This window comes from Myotis myotis, unplaced genomic scaffold (assembly GCF_014108235.1).
Source record: "Myotis myotis isolate mMyoMyo1 unplaced genomic scaffold, mMyoMyo1.p scaffold_m19_p_11, whole genome shotgun sequence".
In the NCBI taxonomy this organism is placed as follows: Eukaryota; Metazoa; Chordata; class Mammalia; order Chiroptera; family Vespertilionidae; genus Myotis; species Myotis myotis.
Window position 1 is genome coordinate 25,841,675 of NW_023416315.1, and position 17,757 is coordinate 25,859,431.

The 17,757-nt window shown below is 37.9% G+C and overlaps 1 protein-coding gene across 1 annotated transcript in view; it reads right to left on the reverse strand.

Annotated features, from left to right (window-relative positions):
* The window catches only part of ABCB5 (ATP binding cassette subfamily B member 5), an 80,424-nt gene extending 66,544 nt beyond the window's left edge, over positions 1–13,880 (reverse strand). The window contains exons 1-5 of the mRNA XM_036326993.1: positions 13,828–13,880; positions 11,466–11,523; positions 9,679–9,829; positions 3,989–4,043; positions 29–220 (exon numbers count right to left, since the gene is read on the reverse strand). Of these exons, the coding sequence (XP_036182886.1) occupies positions 29–220; positions 3,989–4,043; positions 9,679–9,829; positions 11,466–11,523; positions 13,828–13,880 (509 nt within the window). The remainder of the gene's footprint in view (positions 1–28; positions 221–3,988; positions 4,044–9,678; positions 9,830–11,465; positions 11,524–13,827) is intronic.
* Between the last annotated feature and the right edge of the window lie 3,877 nt (positions 13,881–17,757).

Consider the following 17,757-nt stretch of genomic DNA (forward strand, 5'->3'; position numbering starts at 1 on the left):
TTGATATACTATTCATGAATACTCTTACTCAGTTATTCGAGTGTTCAGTTCACTGATGTCACAGCTGTCAAACCAGCTGATGTCCTGTGCCAAAATGGAATGAAAAAACTCTTTTCGAATTCTCTTGGTCTGTCGTGCTGCTGTCATAACCCAAAAGGAAATTTGCATGTAGCCAAAAACCAAGGCAGTAACTCCTATTCCAACATAATATAAGGTCAACCTGAAAAAAGATGATTGGAAATGTTAGTGAGACACAAGAACAACTTTTCCCTTGATACCAAAAAACCCCCAACACCTACTTACTACACCCCCAAACCAAAAAGAGCCTATCATATTTGTGCTGAAAGACTGGGGAGGAGAATAGAGACAGGCCTTCAGCCCATTGGCTGTGCTGGAAAGGAAAGCATGTACCTTTCTTACAGAAATCTTCCATGTTTTCTCTCAGTAGCATTTCTACATTGAGCATTTAGCAGAGACATACTAAAAGTGGAGCATTTTTAATGCTAATTAGAGGTTAGCACTTACAATCAGATTTAAGAGAACAAAGATCCCTGATAAATTTCACTGATTGCAAATGGAGTGATGCTGCAACACATGCTATACGGAGGTCATAAAATATAACTAGTTGTGGGTAACACTGAACCAGTTAGATACTTAGTTCTCAGAGATCCTCAGAAGGCCTGCACAGGCTTCCTCGGCCCAATGGATGGTGTCTAGGCATACTGAAAGAAGGGGGAAGAGAGCTCTCAGGAGCTTTGGACTCCAACTACTAAAGTGGATGTTATATGTGTGTTAAGAAGTGTAGTGAAGAGCAGAGTGTGGTACTATATTAATTTAATTCAACCCAAAATGACTGGTGAGAATTGATGTGCCTGGCATCTTCCCTCAGGCTTGCAATTGATAGAGGCTGTGGTGTTCTGACTAGATCTTACAGAGCAGCGGACATCTTAAAGTTACAGATTCTTATTAAGTAGGTCTGTTAGGAGGCAGAGCGTGTGCAGAGAGGAGTCACTGCTTTAAGGCTCCTGACTCTTAGAAGAGACTCTGTTTCATTGAGGTAGATACAGGTTGAGAGGGGAAAAGACCAAGAGATTTTCAGCATTGCAATGATAGTTACAGTCTCTTGGTTATCAATGAAGGGTTGTGCAAGACAGGAAGGACTAGGAATAACCAGATATTTTGTTGTCATAGATGTCATGAAAAGGCAGGAGAATAGTGGCAAGAAATGAGGAAGAGAGAGAGGAGAACACAATAATTTTCTTGGGCATAAAGTTGCTGGACAACTAGGAACCCAGTCGGCATTAGTGTAGGCAGGAGCCAATGTGTGACTGGTGTGGCCTCACTGATGCTTTTAGAGGAGGACCTGTCCTACTGGAACTGGGACTAAGGGGAGACAACCTATGGAGGATGAAGACTTGGGTGGATTTAGGCACTGGGGGAAGAGGAGTTATTTTTAAATAGAAGTTGTTGGTCTAAGTCAAAAGGAGATATCTTGCTAAGCTTTGGGAAAGGAAAAATGTGCCTGGTCTGTGCAATATGACTTGGGTGTGAAAACACTGTCTTAGGAGAAGGAGCTGAAGGAGTGTGAGTAACAGTGGGAATGGTTACAATTTAACAACTGTAATCTCACTGGGGGAATAAAAGTGGTTCTGTAACAGTTATAATTGCTTTGGATTTGTAATCAAAATGGTTTTATGATTTGTCTTTGACTATTCAGAGATAATTGCAAATTCTGGTTTTATAAGCCCAAGTCGTTTTACATTTGCTTTTCCAAAATTTATTAAATTGGAATTTTTAAATTATATATATATATATCCTATCACAATATTTGACAGAAAATTTATTTTATTTTTTCTTTATTGATTAAGGTATTACATGTGTCTTTATCCCCCACTCATGCCCTCACCCCCTGGTGTCTATGTCCATTGGTTAGGCTTATATGTATGCATACAAGTCCTTTGGTTGATCTCACCCCCTTACCCCCACCCTCCCCTACCTTCCCTCTGAGGTTTGACGGTCTAATTGATGCTTCTCAACTGAGAGAATTTTTGCTAAAACCTATAAAATAATCAAAATTAAGCCGCCATGAGAAAAAATGAAGTGCACTAAATGTAAAAATTTAGGTTTCCCTAATAAGAAATCTAGAGTATGTCTCTTATATTATTAGCAGAAATTAGTATTTTTTAAAATCCTCTTCCAAGGATAGGTTTTCTTGATTTTAGAGAGAGGGAAAGGGAGGGAGGGAAGAAGAGAGGGAGGAAAAAAGAGAGAGAGAGAGAAACATAGATTGTTTGCCTTCCATAGGTCCCTAACCCAGGATCAAACCCACACCCTAGGTATGTGCCCTGACTGGGGATCAAACCCACAAACTTTTGGTGCACAGGATAATGCTCCAATCAACTGAGCCACCTTGGCCAGGGCAGAAATTAGTATTTTTAAACATATCTCCTTTCAGAATTGTTTAATACTTTCATTTGAAAAAGTTATACTGGCATTCCAGAGATGGAGACAGAGATAGAGTGATAACATGCCTAGCTAAAGTGGATGTAGCCATGCCAGGCCAGTGTGGCTCAGTGGTTGAGCATTGACCCATGAACCAAGATATCACTGGCTTAATTCCTGGTCAGCCAGGGGTTTCAAACTCAATCCCCAGTAGGGGGTGTGGAGGAGTCAGCCAATTGATGAAGTTTCTCTCTCATTGATGTTTCCATCTCTCTATCCCTCTCCCTTCCTCTCTCTCTAAAATCATTAAAAAAAGTTTTTAAAAATTAAAAAAAGGAATGATGGCCTAGAGGGTGTCACTGTGATGTGATAGGTATCCCCTGGGATCGTGCAACATAGAGGCTTCACCCTTGGGCGAAAACATGAAAAAAATCACCTTGGTCTATATAGGAAGGACTCATAGTTTTAGTGAGATACTACTGAAATCCAGTGAATATACCCTGTACAGTAGTGTCTCTTTAACTAACAAACTCAATATGGTGTGTCTCCCCCGCCCCCCAAAAATGTAAACACATTTTAACAGCTGATAATTCACTTAATTTTCATTCCTTTTCAGGTTTAACTGATTTGAAATAATGAATGAAACCAGACTAAGCTTTGAGCAAAGAAAATTTATCCTAAAGTGTCACTAGGCTTTTTTTATGGGGATACATAAAAGGTAAGGTTTATGGCAACAGTTGATGAACTGAGGACTTGCAAATACAGACAAAATGATTCTTGATGTTTACGATTCCATTGCGTTGAGTTATCAGCAGTGCCTGGACCAGAATGATCATCAGTTTGAAAACAGGCATTGACAAAAAAAATATTCATTTCTGTAGATTCTTTTAAATATTGAGAATGAACTATATGTTAATAAACACTGACTTTATAATCATTCAAAGTGTATATACATTTTTTGGACACCGTGTATGTGAGAGAGGAAAGCATGCTGTTTAATACATAAAACTACTAACAAAAAATGTCCTTATAAGTTACTTATTTCAGTCTTTACAATTTTTAGTCTAAAAAGAACTATAATAATCTGAAATAGTCTCTAAAATTAGTCAATACAATTTTACCATTTTACAACTATTTTTACTATTTTTTGCACACTTATTTTTGTTTTTTAAACTCTATAGAAGTGGCATTTTTTTCTATAAGATGTTTAAGAAAAATAATTTAAAAAAAGGAAAAACAAGTCCTTTAGTCTCTAGGATATGTACCTTCCATTCTAGGAGGCAAAATTTGTGTAAAAATGCAAATACTAAAACAACTTTTCTATTGATGGTAATTTTGTCAAATAAAACTTAAAGCATATGAACCTACATAACTTTCAAATAGAAAAAATATGTAATAATATTTTATATGCCTAACAAAATCAGAGGATATGTTTGCTTTAATCCCTTATATGTCATGTTGATGATCAAACTTTTCAGTTCTCCTCATAAATATTGAATAAAGCAGCATGCAATGTCCATGATATTAACATTTCTTTTTGACTTACACAATCATATCTTTATTCAGCTTGTCTTGAGACTGGGTACAGTTCCGATAATTTGCTGTAAAAAAGTTTTTCAAATTATAAAAGCAATTAATTTATAATTGGCCATACTCTCCACACCAAATATAGTGCATTCTTAAGAAAAGAAACTTAATGACTTTAACATAAAATTTGAAATAATTACCTCTAGTCTCAAGAAGTGCTCATGCAATGTGAAAAATTATGAGTTGATATTAACCATGAAACTCATACTTGGAAAGAATTCTTTAGGACATCTTTGATTTCAGGCAAGAATTGTGTAATTAATAGTAATAAAGCTCTCCTTTATTGCTGAGAACATGCATTTAGAATTCAGTTTGAGATACCACAAGGAATGATTTAGAAAGTCCAAGAAAATCAAGAACTAGAAGCAGTAGTTCTAGAAGCAGTAGTCATGGGAAAAATGTAAATAAAGTTCATTGAAATATGTTGAGTATAACAAGGATAGCAACATAATAAAACAGTATTTAAAATACTCCTTGAGTTACAACTTTCTATATAAACTTTTATTTCTATCATCTGGTAAAAAAGATATCAAACATTAATATACCAAGATCATGATTTCACCAACAGCACAAAACAGTGGTCAATATTTACTATTATTATATTCTTAAACCTCTATAATAAAAATTTAAAGTGAATTACAAACATCATGACTCTTCATCACTTACATAACCAAAATATCTCACATATAATAATGCTTGTCTATGATCATTATTTATATGCAAACAATCATTTTCCTCTCATTCTATTTATAAAGTTATGGCAGGAAACAATTTTAAAGCAGCTATTCCAAATTTCAGAATTGACACAGAAGTATCAAAACCTAGGATAAAGTTTTAATGAGATTAACAGTTAATAAAAATAATAAACATTTCTAGAAGTGGTATCCAGAATCACATAAAAATGGCATCATCTAATTTTGGAGATTATATTAATAGAGGTAGCATGTACAAAAGCTCAGTGTTGGCACAAAAATGGGTCCCTGATCAATTATAGCTACATTTATATTTTCATTTGTAGGAGCAAATAATCCTCCTCTATTATCCCCGAGAAAATCAATATTAGAAGGTTTACTGTATATTCCACAATGAAACTCAGAAAAACTGGAGAAACCTTAAACAAAAACAAAAATTGAAATTCAAGCAATATCAATCAGTTATGTTTGGCCTAGCCTAGCTATCTAAAGTTGGTAAGGTGATCAATTATCAAGTCGCTCTAACAGAAGAAATACTCTCCAGGATACTGCCTTAGGTTTCGTGGTTTTTCCTTCCTTTTCTCCTTCATTCACTCATTTTGAGAGAGAGAGAGACATAGAAATATTTGCTCAGTGAATTGGCTGTTTCTTTTGTTTAACAAACAGGATGACATCCTTAATTTAGCTTCTATCATTAAAATATCAAAAAATTATTAACTGTGTAGACAGGAGATCATCACATGCAAAGACAGAGGTAGAAGCAATGGCTTTACTCCATTCAAACAAGATTGGGACACTAGAAAGATTAGCCTTCAGGTGGAAAACAAGAGGCTATAATTAGTATTTAAAGTCAAATAGGGCACAGAGGGAAGTACCCTGTATAAAACTAGGCTTATGTCTAAAAGAAAGTCAGGTTTTAATGAGACATTTACCCTAGTTATAATAAATAGCTATTAGGATACTACCTACTGTATAATTTGGGGAAAACATATCAGGGAATTATTAATGTTTATAATATCCACCAGATTAAAAAAAGGGGATATTCACTATATTGGTGCATAGGAGAATTGATAGAAATTACATCGAAAGAATGTCACCTTGAAGGACACGACCCTAAAATAGGATGCTACAAAGGTAACAATACATGAAGGATATTTATAATTGTAGGAAGCACAAAAACACTTTTTCTACACCTGATTGCTAGATTCCCCTCCTATCTTTATTCAGGCATTTTGTTTCTAGTACTATAAGTTTTCTGCATGTTCTTTTCGGCTTCTTTGCTATAGTATTTCTATAGTGCCATGTATGTCTATATACTATTAATGAAACTGTAAATAGACCTCTAAAAGATTTAGCCATTCTTGATTTTTTTTCTTTTTAAAGGTTGAATTACAGATAAATAGCCTGGAATGGCCCAAGCCTTTGATTAAATCCTGACATAATCAACACTGTTTTTTCCCTTTTATTTTTTAATTTTTAAAATAAATACTTATTGTTCAGATTATTACAGTTGTTCCTCTTTTTCCCATAGCTCCCCTCCACCTGGTTCCCATTAAAATATCAAAAAATTATTAACTGTGTAGACCTTATCCCCCCCCCCCCCGCCCTTATCTGTCCCCACTGTCCTTGTCCATAGGTGTACGATTTTGTCCAGTCTCTTCCCGCACCCCCCAGACCCCCTTCCCCCTGTCTCAGATTATTTTTATATATCACTAGAGGCCCGGTGCACAAAACACGTGCACTGAGGAGGAGGGTGTCCCTCAGCCCGGCCTGCACCCTCTCGCAGTCTGGGAGCTTTCGGGGGATGTCTGACCAATGGCTTATGCCTGCTCCCCATGGGCAGCAGTTGGACATCCTTAGTGCTGCTGTGAAGGTGGGAGGCTCCTGCCACTGCCACTGCGCTTGCCAGCCGTGAGCCTGGCTTTTGGCTGAGTGGTGTCCCACTGTGGGAGCGCACTGACCACCAGGGGCCAGCTCTTATGTTGAGCGTCTGCCCCCTGGTGGTCAGTGTGCATCATAGCAACTGGTCGTTCCACCATTGGGCTGAAACCAGCTCTCCAACATCCCCCCAAGGGGTCCCAGATTGCGAGAGCATGGAGGCCAGGCCAAGGGACCCCACCAGTGCACAATCGGGGCTGGGGAGAGACGTGGGAGGTTAGCCAGCTGGGGAGGGAACTCAGGAGGGTTCCAGGGCATGTCCAGCCTGTCTCGCTCAGTCCCAATCGGCCAGACCCCAGCAGCAAGCTAACCTACTGGTCGGAGCATCTGCCCCCTGGTGGTCAGTGCATGTCATAGTGACTGGTCGACTCTCTGCCCCTTGGTGGTCAGTGCACATCACAGTGAGCAGTTGAATGGCCTTAACATATCATTAGCACATTACACTTTGATTGAACGGCCAACTGGATGACTGGACACTTAGCATATTAGGCTTTTATTATATAGGATGAGCAGATAGATGACCATTGGACTTGAACTGCAACACTGGTTCTCTCATGAGTCTCTAGCCTGCAGGCCCACCCTGAAGATTTTGGACTTGCCAGCTTCCATTATTGAGTGAACCAATTCCTTAAAATCTCATCTCTCTCTCTCTCTCTCTCTCTCTATATATATATATATATATACATATATATATATATATACATATATATATATATATATATATATATATATATATATATGTATATACACACACACACACACACACACACACTAGAGGCCCGGTGCACAAAAATTTGTGGACTCGGGGGGTCAGCTCAGCCTATGTCCTCTTGCAGTCTGGGACCTCTCGGAGGATGTCCACCTGCTGGCTTAGGCCCGCTCCCGGGTGGCACAGGGCAGGCCCAATCCCTAGGTGCAGCCCCTGGTCGGGCTCAGAACAGGGCTGATTGGGGAGTTGGGGCGCTGCCCCCTGTCATGCACAGAGCAGGGCAGATCAGGAGGTTGCGATGCCACCCTCAGTCACACTCAGGGTAGGGCCTGTTGGGGGGTTGGGGCACCGCCCCTTCAACTCAAGGCAGGGTCAATGGGGAGGTTGCAGCGCCACCCCCTGTCACGCACAGAGCAGGGTTGATCAGGGGGTTGGGGAGCTCCCCCCTGTCACTCACAGAGCAGGGCCCATCAGGGGGTTGGGGAGCTCCCTCCTGTCACGCACAGAGCAGGGTCAATAGGGGAGTTGGGGCACTGCCCCCTGTCACACACAGAGCAGGGTCGATCAGGGGGTTGGGGCACCGCACCCTGTCACACTCAGGGCAGGACCGATGTGGAAGTTATGGCTCTACCCCGTCACACACAGAGCAGGGCCCGTGGGGGCAGGGGGCGGGGTTGGAGTTCCACACCGTCACACACAGAGCAGGGCCGATCAGGGGGTTGGGGTGCCGCACCCTGTCACACAGAGACGCAGAGCGATCAGGGGGTTGGGGAGCTCCCCCCTATCAGGCACAGAGCAAGGCTAATCAGGGGGTTGAGGTGCCTTCCCCTGTCATGAACAGAGCAGGGCGGATAGGGAGGTTGTGGCCCTGCCCCCTGTTACACACAGAGCCGCAGGGTGATCAGGGGGTTTCGGTGCTGCCCCCTGTCACGCTGATCCCGGTGCCGGGAGGCCTCGTGGCTCCGCTGATCCCGGTGCTGGGAGGCATATTACCCTTTTACTGTATAGGATAGAGGCCTGGTGCACGGGTGTGGGCCGGCTGGTTTGCCCTGAAGGGTGTCCTGGATCAGGGTGGGGGTCCCCACTGGGGTGCCTGGCCAGCCTGGGTGAGGGGATGATGGCTGTTTGCAGCTGGTCACACACCCTTCAGGGTGGGGAGTCCCCACTGGGGTGCCTGGCCAGTCTGGGTGAGGGGCTGAGGGCTGTTTTCAGGCTGGCGGGTGACTGAAGCTCCCAACCGCCCCTTTTTTCTTTTTTTTTTTTATTCTGGGCCAGCTTTAGTTCTAAGGCTTGGCTCCAGCTCTTAGGCCTCCGCTGCTGAAAGCAGGTGTCTGGTTTGTTTGGGTTCTAGAATCGAAACACTGTTTCAACTCCAGCTCTGAGATCCCAGCTGGCTGAAAGCAGGTTTCTGGGGTTTTGTTTAGCTTCTATATTTGTAACAATGTTTCAAACTGCAAGCTCAGAGGCCAGCAGCAGCAGGCGGGGAACATTGGAGTCCTCTGTCACTGAAGCAAGCAAGCCTCATGTTCGCTTCAAGCTGCCTGGCTGCCGGCCGCCATCTTGGCTGGCAGTTAATTTGCGTATCTCGCTGATTAGCCAATGGGAAGGGTAGCGGAGGTACGGCTAATTACTATGTTTCTCTTTTATTAGATAGGATAGGGTGTCCCCCAAAATGTATGCACACTTTAGCAGCTGATAACTCACTTAATTTTCACTCCTTATCAGGTTTAACTGATTTGACTAGACATTTTTTTTATGGGGATACATAAAAGATAAAGTTTATGGCACAAAACCAGCAACGGTTGATGAATTGAGGGTGCACAAATACTGAATAAATTGATTACATTGCTTCATGTTATCAGTAGTGCCTGGACCAGAATGGTCATCAATTTGAAAACAGGCATTGATAGAAAATTATTAATTTCTGTAGACTCTTTTAAATTTTGAAAATGAACTGTATGCTAATAAATACTGATTTTGTAATCATTCAAAGTATGTATACATTTTTGGGGGACATCCTGTGTGTGTGTGTGCATATGTGTATCTCTGTCTCTATACACACACACACACACACATATAATGTGTGTATGTATGTATACAAACACACACTCATCCTGTTGGTTCTGTTTCTTTGAAAAATATTGATGAATATAGATTTTTGTTCTTTAATCCCTGGCAATATAGAAAAATGAATGACTTTAATACATACCATGTAGATATTGTATGACAATACAATAATCTGTATAATGAGCTCACTGTTTTAACACCTCTGAGTCTCCAGCAATATAGAAAAGTAAATACTGTACTCACTTGTGTTGCTTTTGAGTAGACATCCACTAAGAAGGTTATCACTCATTTCTCCTAAAATCAGTGACATTACAGGAAGACATGCTCCATTTACCACTGATGCCAGTAATCCCAGGATCATGAGTGTGATGTCCAGCCCCTCAGCAAAGCGAAACTGAGGAAAATAAAAGAGGGTAGCATTTTGCTGTAAAAAATTAAAACCCAAACCCAACATACAGTTTTTGCCATCAAGTAAATGTCATTTTATAAATTAATTGACTAAATGAAAGAATAAAACAATGGAAAAATATTTATAAAGTAAAAAAAAAAAATAGCCACCAATTCTAAGGAATTACAATGTATATTGAAAAATATAAAGTAGCAAAATCAGTAAAAATTGTAGACCTGTGACACAAGTCAGGTCAGATGTGGATATGAATCAGAAACTTCCTTCCATTTGGTTAATTCTGGAATAAATTGAGATATTTCAAAAGACTGCAATGACAATATCTTGATTGATGGACAATGATCTTCAATTCCCTAGGCTTATCAACATCATAGCAATGAAAACTAAGTGCAATGAACAGTACTTAACTAGTAAAAGTCAGTTCACCGAATGTAATAAATTATATTCTTCATTCTTATTTTAAAGTCCTCAGATTTTTTTCTACTTAGGACAACATCTATTCTGTAAATTAAGGTCTACAATAATTCGCAAAGCTGTTTAGAAGAAAGAAATAACTGAAAGGCAAATATTGATTGCTTCACATTCTATTCTATAGCAAGTCCCCATAACATTATTCCAAAGCCAAAACATGAACTTGAAAATGTGGATTATGTATCTTACTGAGAGAGGTCAAGATAAAATGTATAATGTTATTGAAATAAAATTAGATTTGAATAACAGGAACTTAGTACATATTTTGTAAGTGGAAACTGAAAAAATTTAATGTTTTTCCTTTCATTCATGCACTAATAAATATTTATGAATTAACTGCCATACCTTTGTACTCATTACTACAGATAAGAGGGTATCTGCTCCTCCACCATCCCCAGAGTAGTGTGTTATCTCCTTGATAAAGTTTCTCATGTTCTGCTACTTCCCAGATTTTTTAAAAAATGGACTTCTGAAAAAATAGGTAGTTTCAAGTGTATTTTTAGTGATATTGATCTGATAGGTTGATTTGGAGATTAGATTAAGTGGAGGAGGTGTTTTGAGAATGCATTTCTGAAAATTTTCCTTAATCATAATGCTGAAGAATTGTGCTGAAACATACTCTGATGCATACATAACCTTTAGAAAATATTTTGATAATTATTTTTTGTTTAAAAAGGATTTATACCACTTTAAAAATAAAAGCAACTTTTGTCAATATCACTGGAAAATACTGAAATGTAAACAAAATAGTAAAAGTCATTTATAATTCCATTAGAGGCCCGATGCACGAAATTTGTGCAAGGGGCTTGGCCCTTGCAGCCCCACCTGCCTCGGTCGGCCCTCGCAGCCCTGGCTTCGTCTGGAAGGTCGTCCGGATGGTTGTTCTGCTGTTTGGTCTAATTAGCATATTAGCCCTTTATTATAGAGGATACCACTCAGAAATATCCTCTGATAACATTTATGTATCACACATACACACATGCACACACTCCCTCCTCTCAAAATTGGAATTACTGTCTAGTTCTTGTGTTGATTTTTTCCATGCCTTATTGTGGACCTGTTGGGTTGTAAACTATCAAACAAACATTCTATACACTACTGACAATTCCCTAAAATTTTCTTATATGTATACTTTCTAGCTGATGTTACTTACTATCTCAAAAGGTCCAACAACTTGGTTTCTTACTTTGGGCAGTTGTTCTTGCAGTTTTCTGGAAAGTAAATGTTTAAAAGGTAACATTACAATGTGAATGTAATTTGCAACATTTTCTAGTTATAATTGTGCTGAAGAGTCAAATTTTACCCAGGGTAGCAAATTATACCAACACTGCAATTTTAAAAACAAATTTAATCATAGATAATACGAAGATTTTTAGTATAATCCCTGGAAAAGTAAGTTGTCACTTGCAGTCCACATTAGAGTAACAACTGAAGATATACATCTGGAGTGAATTTTTTTATTGTGGTAAAGTACACATAAACATTTAATTTACCATCTCAACTCTTTTTAAGTGTACTTTTCAGGGGTATCAAGTACATTCATATTGTTGTGTTACCATCACCACTAACCATCCACAGAATACCATGAATCATGAAAAACAGAAACTCTGCCAGCTTCTGCCCACCACCATTCTACTTTTTTTAAAAAAAGTCTTTATTGATTTGAGAGAGATAGGAAGGGAAATGGAGACAGAAACATCCATGAGAGAGGAACATCGATCAACTCAGGCATGTGCCCTGACCAGGAATTGAACGAGGATCTCCTGGTGCATAGGTCAATGCTCAAACACTGAGCCATACCAGTGGACCCATTCTACTTTTTGTCTCTTGAATCTCTAGGAGCCTCATATAAGTGGAATCCTACAGTATTTTGTCCTTTTCTCATGGGCTTATTTCACTTTGCATATCATTAGGGTTCATTCAAGTTGTAGCAAATGTTGGAATTCTCCTTCTTTTTATGTCTGAATATTACTCCATTGTATGTATATACCACATTTTTTTTTAAACCAATTCATTCATTCCTTAATCAATGGGCACTTGGGTTACTTCTGCTTTTTGGCTACTGTGAATAATGCTACTATGAATATGGCTGTACAATATAACTTCAATTTCTGCTTTCAATTCTATTTTTAACTTCTTAAGGAACCATCATACTGTTTTCCATAGCAACTGCACCATTTTACATTCCTACCAATCATGCACAAGGTTTCTTCACATATTCACCAATACTTATTATTTTCTGTTTTATTTTATTATAAAATAAATGAGAAGCCACTTAATTCCATTCCACCTGAGGTTAATTTACTTATATACAGGCCAATTTTCTCTGCAATGTCTCATAGATGACAAAAAGTGCTTTAAGATCATAAAGACCTTCACCAACTCCAAACACAGACTTTAAAGTTTAAGACCCAGTAAGCTCTCTTTGATAAATTTTGTTTCAGGAAAACATTTCTGTCTCTATCGGCCTTCATGGAAAGCCTTGAAAGGAGCGGTTGGGTAGTCTTTTAAGAACCTCATGTTTTAGCGACTGAGCTAGATGGGTGTGCCTTAGGTAGTCTTTTAAAAGACCAGAGTTGAAAGTGAAGACTCATAGATACAGAATAAACTGACAGCTTTCTGAGGAGTTTGGGGGATTGTTGTGGGGCTGGGTGAAAAAGATGAAGGGAGGAAGTAAAAAACAACAAAGATACAAACACAAAATATTCATAGACACAGACAGCAGTATGGTAATTACCAGAGGGGAAGGTAGGTGTGGGGAGGCAGAAGAGGGTATAGGGGGGTAAATGGTAATAGAAGGAAATTTGACTTAGGGTGGTGAACACACAATACAATATACAGATGATATATTATAGACTTGTACACCTATATAATTTTATTAACCAATGTCACCCCAATAAATTCAATAAAAATAAAGATTGTGCAATGATAATAATTTTTTAAAAAGAAAGTGAAGATGAGTACAGGTATGGTGGGAGCTTCCTTTCTGGCTACTGCAGCCCTGCATTAATGAACCACAGAATCTAGAGGTGTCCACCTGATGCTCACAGTTTATACATTGAAATTTAACCCAATTATTATGGTAAAGGTGGAAATAAATTTTAAACCATTTCAACTTTAAATCTCTAAATTAATGGATTATAGGTGAAGAAAAATTTTGTAAGTCACATACACACAGACATCCATTCAATAAAAAAAATAATCAAAACTTAGTATTTTATTAAATGTACCAAGTGGAATGAAGGATCCATAGATAACTAAAATGGAATTCTATGTATCTGGTAAGCTACAAGAAATTCAGAAGACGTGATATCTGAAGTGCTAACTCAATAAATCCTGTAGCTAAAATTACTATTAAACCAGTTGTAACACTGATTATGTAGAAGCACAGCAAAATGCAAATAGCATTGTTATTTTTGGAAAAAATTTATATTATTTTTTGCTACAGCTGTGAAAAGGATAAGGTGTATATGAAGTTGTAGAACACTTTTATGTAGGATTTGAGCAAAACTTACCTATTTCTCTGGCAATTTTCTTGCATCTCTTCAGCTTTTTCATAATCTGCCATCTTCTTTATAACTTAATTATTCTGAAATAAAATATCAACAAATATATCATGACTATGTGAAATTTTATCATTTAGCTGATATAAAGCATTCTTTATATCCTTAACAGCTTCTGAAAAATCATGCTGCCTCTTCACCCCTCCACCCCAACTGAAGTTTCTGGTTATGTATCTTTAGATTTTATCACTGAATTTATGGCTTGTCTCATTTGGGCTTAGATGTAAAGCTAATGAAAATTATAGAAATGGAAAAAAAGAAGGAATGTAAAATTCCATGACAATGCATAGTTTTTTAGGACATTGGATTTTATTTCTGTTCTGCCACTGGTTTGATTGTAATTGATGAAAACTTTAAACTATCACATGCTTAGTTTTCTCTTTGAAAAATGAATGCAATAGTGCCTGTGAGTAGTTTGAGGGAGAAGGCTTCTCTAGTTCACCAAATGTAAGCAATTTAGAGGTTCTGCCATATATAAATTAAGTTATTAAAAAATAGAATAGTTTGAAAACCCACTCATCATTATAATTATATTAAGTATAATGTATCTTCCTTTGGATGACACTTCAGAATCTTAGCTTGTCTTAAGATCTAAATTACTTACATAAATTATCATTTCAATGCAAATGTAATAGAGATGTTTTGACTGAACCTCATTTGTTTTGAGTTAACCTCATGTATTGAGATCATTATACAGAATATGGAGAAACTGCATTTTAACTCTAGAGTAGAAGTACTAATTAAATCTTACCCGAACATCTGAAATAAAACCCCAACACTTTGAAATAGTAAGTTTATTCATGAAGAAATAAGACCTAACGGGTCAGTTTTAAGTGCCTGAGAAAGAAGGCATGCTCTTCCTTTTTTAGAAGTCAATGGTCAAAACTCCAAATAGGAAATCTTTCTAATTACCACACTGACTTTATATCATTTCATTATTTTGACATATGTGTAGGAAAAGTAATAAAATATACTCTATCAATCATTTGCATTTTATGGAAATTAACAATTATATAATAAGATTCATATTCAAAAAAAGAAATAAAAACAACTGAGGCTCACCGTGTTAAATGCATGATCCGTTCATTTACATCAAAGTTATGTGTGGTTTCTCTTCTCAACAAATAACTAACTACACTTTCATAACTATGCTTTAAAAAGCTTATTTTCTGATCATGCTGTAACATCTGATTACAGCAGTTAATTTCCAGCTAAAGCACATTGTGTTCTTCATGTCACACTGCACTCGGGAAACAAGGTGAGCAAAGAAAATTCACTGAGCCAAACAAACACTCTTTTAAAAAAAATCTGTAGTGTTTATGTATGCCCAGTTTTCTATTGTTTAGTCCCATAATATTTTTAGCTAGCTGAATTAGTAATTATAATAACTAAAATTAATCCCTTTAATATGTCAGTGGTGCAGTAAATAAGGCATTCATTCAATTACCTCATTGTTGCTACCTGAAAATAACCACCTCCTTTTGCGATTTGGTCATATCTGTATTATGTGCATTGATACATTGTGCCTTATATTACAACTACAGGCCCAATGCATAAAATTCATGCAAGAGTAGGCCTTCCTTCCCCTGGCTGCCAACACCAGTTTCCCTCTGGCACCCAGGACCTGGGCTTCCCTCGCAGCCCTGGTTTCATCCAGAAGGATGTCCAGTCTAATTAGCATATTATGCTTTTATTATTATAGATTCCTACTGTATTATATTTCTTTAATCTATTCCTTCAGGAATTCATTGAAAAGTGTTGAGCTTATATGATATGTAAGCCATTAGTTTATAAAAATAAAAAGATAGATTTGCTTCTCCTGTTCAGTCTGGGAAAACCTCTTCTAGAAGATAGTGTTTAAGGTGAAAGTGGAACTACAAGGAGAATATATATATATATATATATATATATATATATATATACCCAGTGACCAGAACGGCAGAACGACCAGAATGACTGGTGGCTATGACATGCACTGCAGCAGCCAACCAGCCTGATCCGGGCCCCAATCAGCCACCAATACCCCAACCAAGGACAGGGCTGGCCAGCCAACTTTCCAAGGCCCCTGCCCTCCTCCTCCCCGCCCTCCCCCCTCCCCCCCACTGGCCTGGTCCAATGGGCCCCCATTGGGGTGGGCAGCTGGTTCTCACCTGTGCACAAATTCATGCACCGGTCCTCTAGTGACATATAAAGATCAAGAAGAGTATCCCAGGCAGGTGGATATAAAAGTGCATGAGACAAAGGAACACAAGATGAAAGAGCATGGGACAGTGAAGAGGTCATTATTACAGAGGAAGATATAGGTTGGCAATGACGGCTACTTCTTGTTCCTCTAGATCAGCCAATGTTTTGGAAGAAAAAGAAGTTTGGTTTGAAACATGTCAAATGTGAGATACTGATGAGATAATCAGGTAGTAATATCTAACAGTTAGTAGGTAATGTGAGAATAGAACTCTTTGTTGGCCTAAATAATCTGTCAGTCTGCCAATCCTTACTGATTGATAACTATGTAGATTATCATAGCAAATATTATAGAGGATACAAAAAATACAAACTTAGAAAGAGATATTTTGTTTACAAGGGCTCTTGCTTAAAAAAATGTTCTGGGTTTATGTGCCAAGATGGGAAGTCAGATGAGAAATTGGGAAGAAATTTTTTGAGTGGCATTAATTCTGAAACATGGTTAATAAGAATAATATGATGCCTAGTTAAGATAGACAGGTTGGATGGAAAACATGGGATTTTTAATTAGATGAAGAAAGATACAAATTTTATAGAAGCTACAAAGTGAACAAACTAATAGTAAGAAGATCATTGCTGAGTATAGACAAATTTCATAAACATTTTTATTTGTCTTCTCCATAAAGCTATTCGATTGCAGAGTGTATATATATATATATATATATATATATATATATATATATACTCTAAAAATATACTATACCCAATGTGATGGTGGATTTTATGTATCAATTTGGATAGATAATGACACCCAGATGTTTGATTAAACACCAGTCTACATATTGTTGTGAAGGTATTTTTTAGATGTGATTAACATTTAATCAATGGATTTTGAGTAAGGCAGATTATCCTTCATAATGTGGGTAGGCCTCATCCAATTAGTTAAAGCCTTAAGAGAAAAGACTGAGGTCCTGTGATGAGGAAAAAAATTCTGCCTCCAGACTCAAGATGTCAACTTCTTGCCAGAATTTCCAGCCTTCTAGCCTGCCCTGAGGATTTTGGTCGTGCTAGCCACCACACTCATGGGAGCAAATTCCTTAAGATAATCAATCAATCAAGATTTATCTATCTATCCATTCTCTCATATCTATATAAGTATATAAAGATAAAGAGGTAAATAAACACAATAGGATATATGGATATATAAATATATTGTTTCTCTTTCTCTGGAGAACCTTGTCCAATATACCTAGCAAGACAAGAAGTTATGCGATGAGTAGCACATAGAGTGATTGACTAGTCTAGCATCTGAAAAGAACATTATGACCTAAAATGGTTTCACCCAACAGATAAGGAGGGCCCTGAGGTTAGTCCTTGGAGAATAGTTAACATTTCAGTAAGTGGAGATGAGTGGAAGAAGAATGAGAACATGATCTCAGGAATGCAAAGGTAAAGTATCTCACAATAGGGGAATAAGACCAGTCTGGTTAGAACAAACAGTTCATGCAGAAATGGAGAGAGAGATAAGGTAGATAAGATTGTAGAAGGCATAACTTTTTTTTTAACTACTGTAATTTTCTGAGAATGAGGGACAGGGCCATTGGTGTTTGATACAATTAACCTGATGTCATAATAGCTGGAAGGATTTGGGAAAGGTAAGATTCAGATAGACCATCATGGTCTAGTTTGATAGCAGTAAGA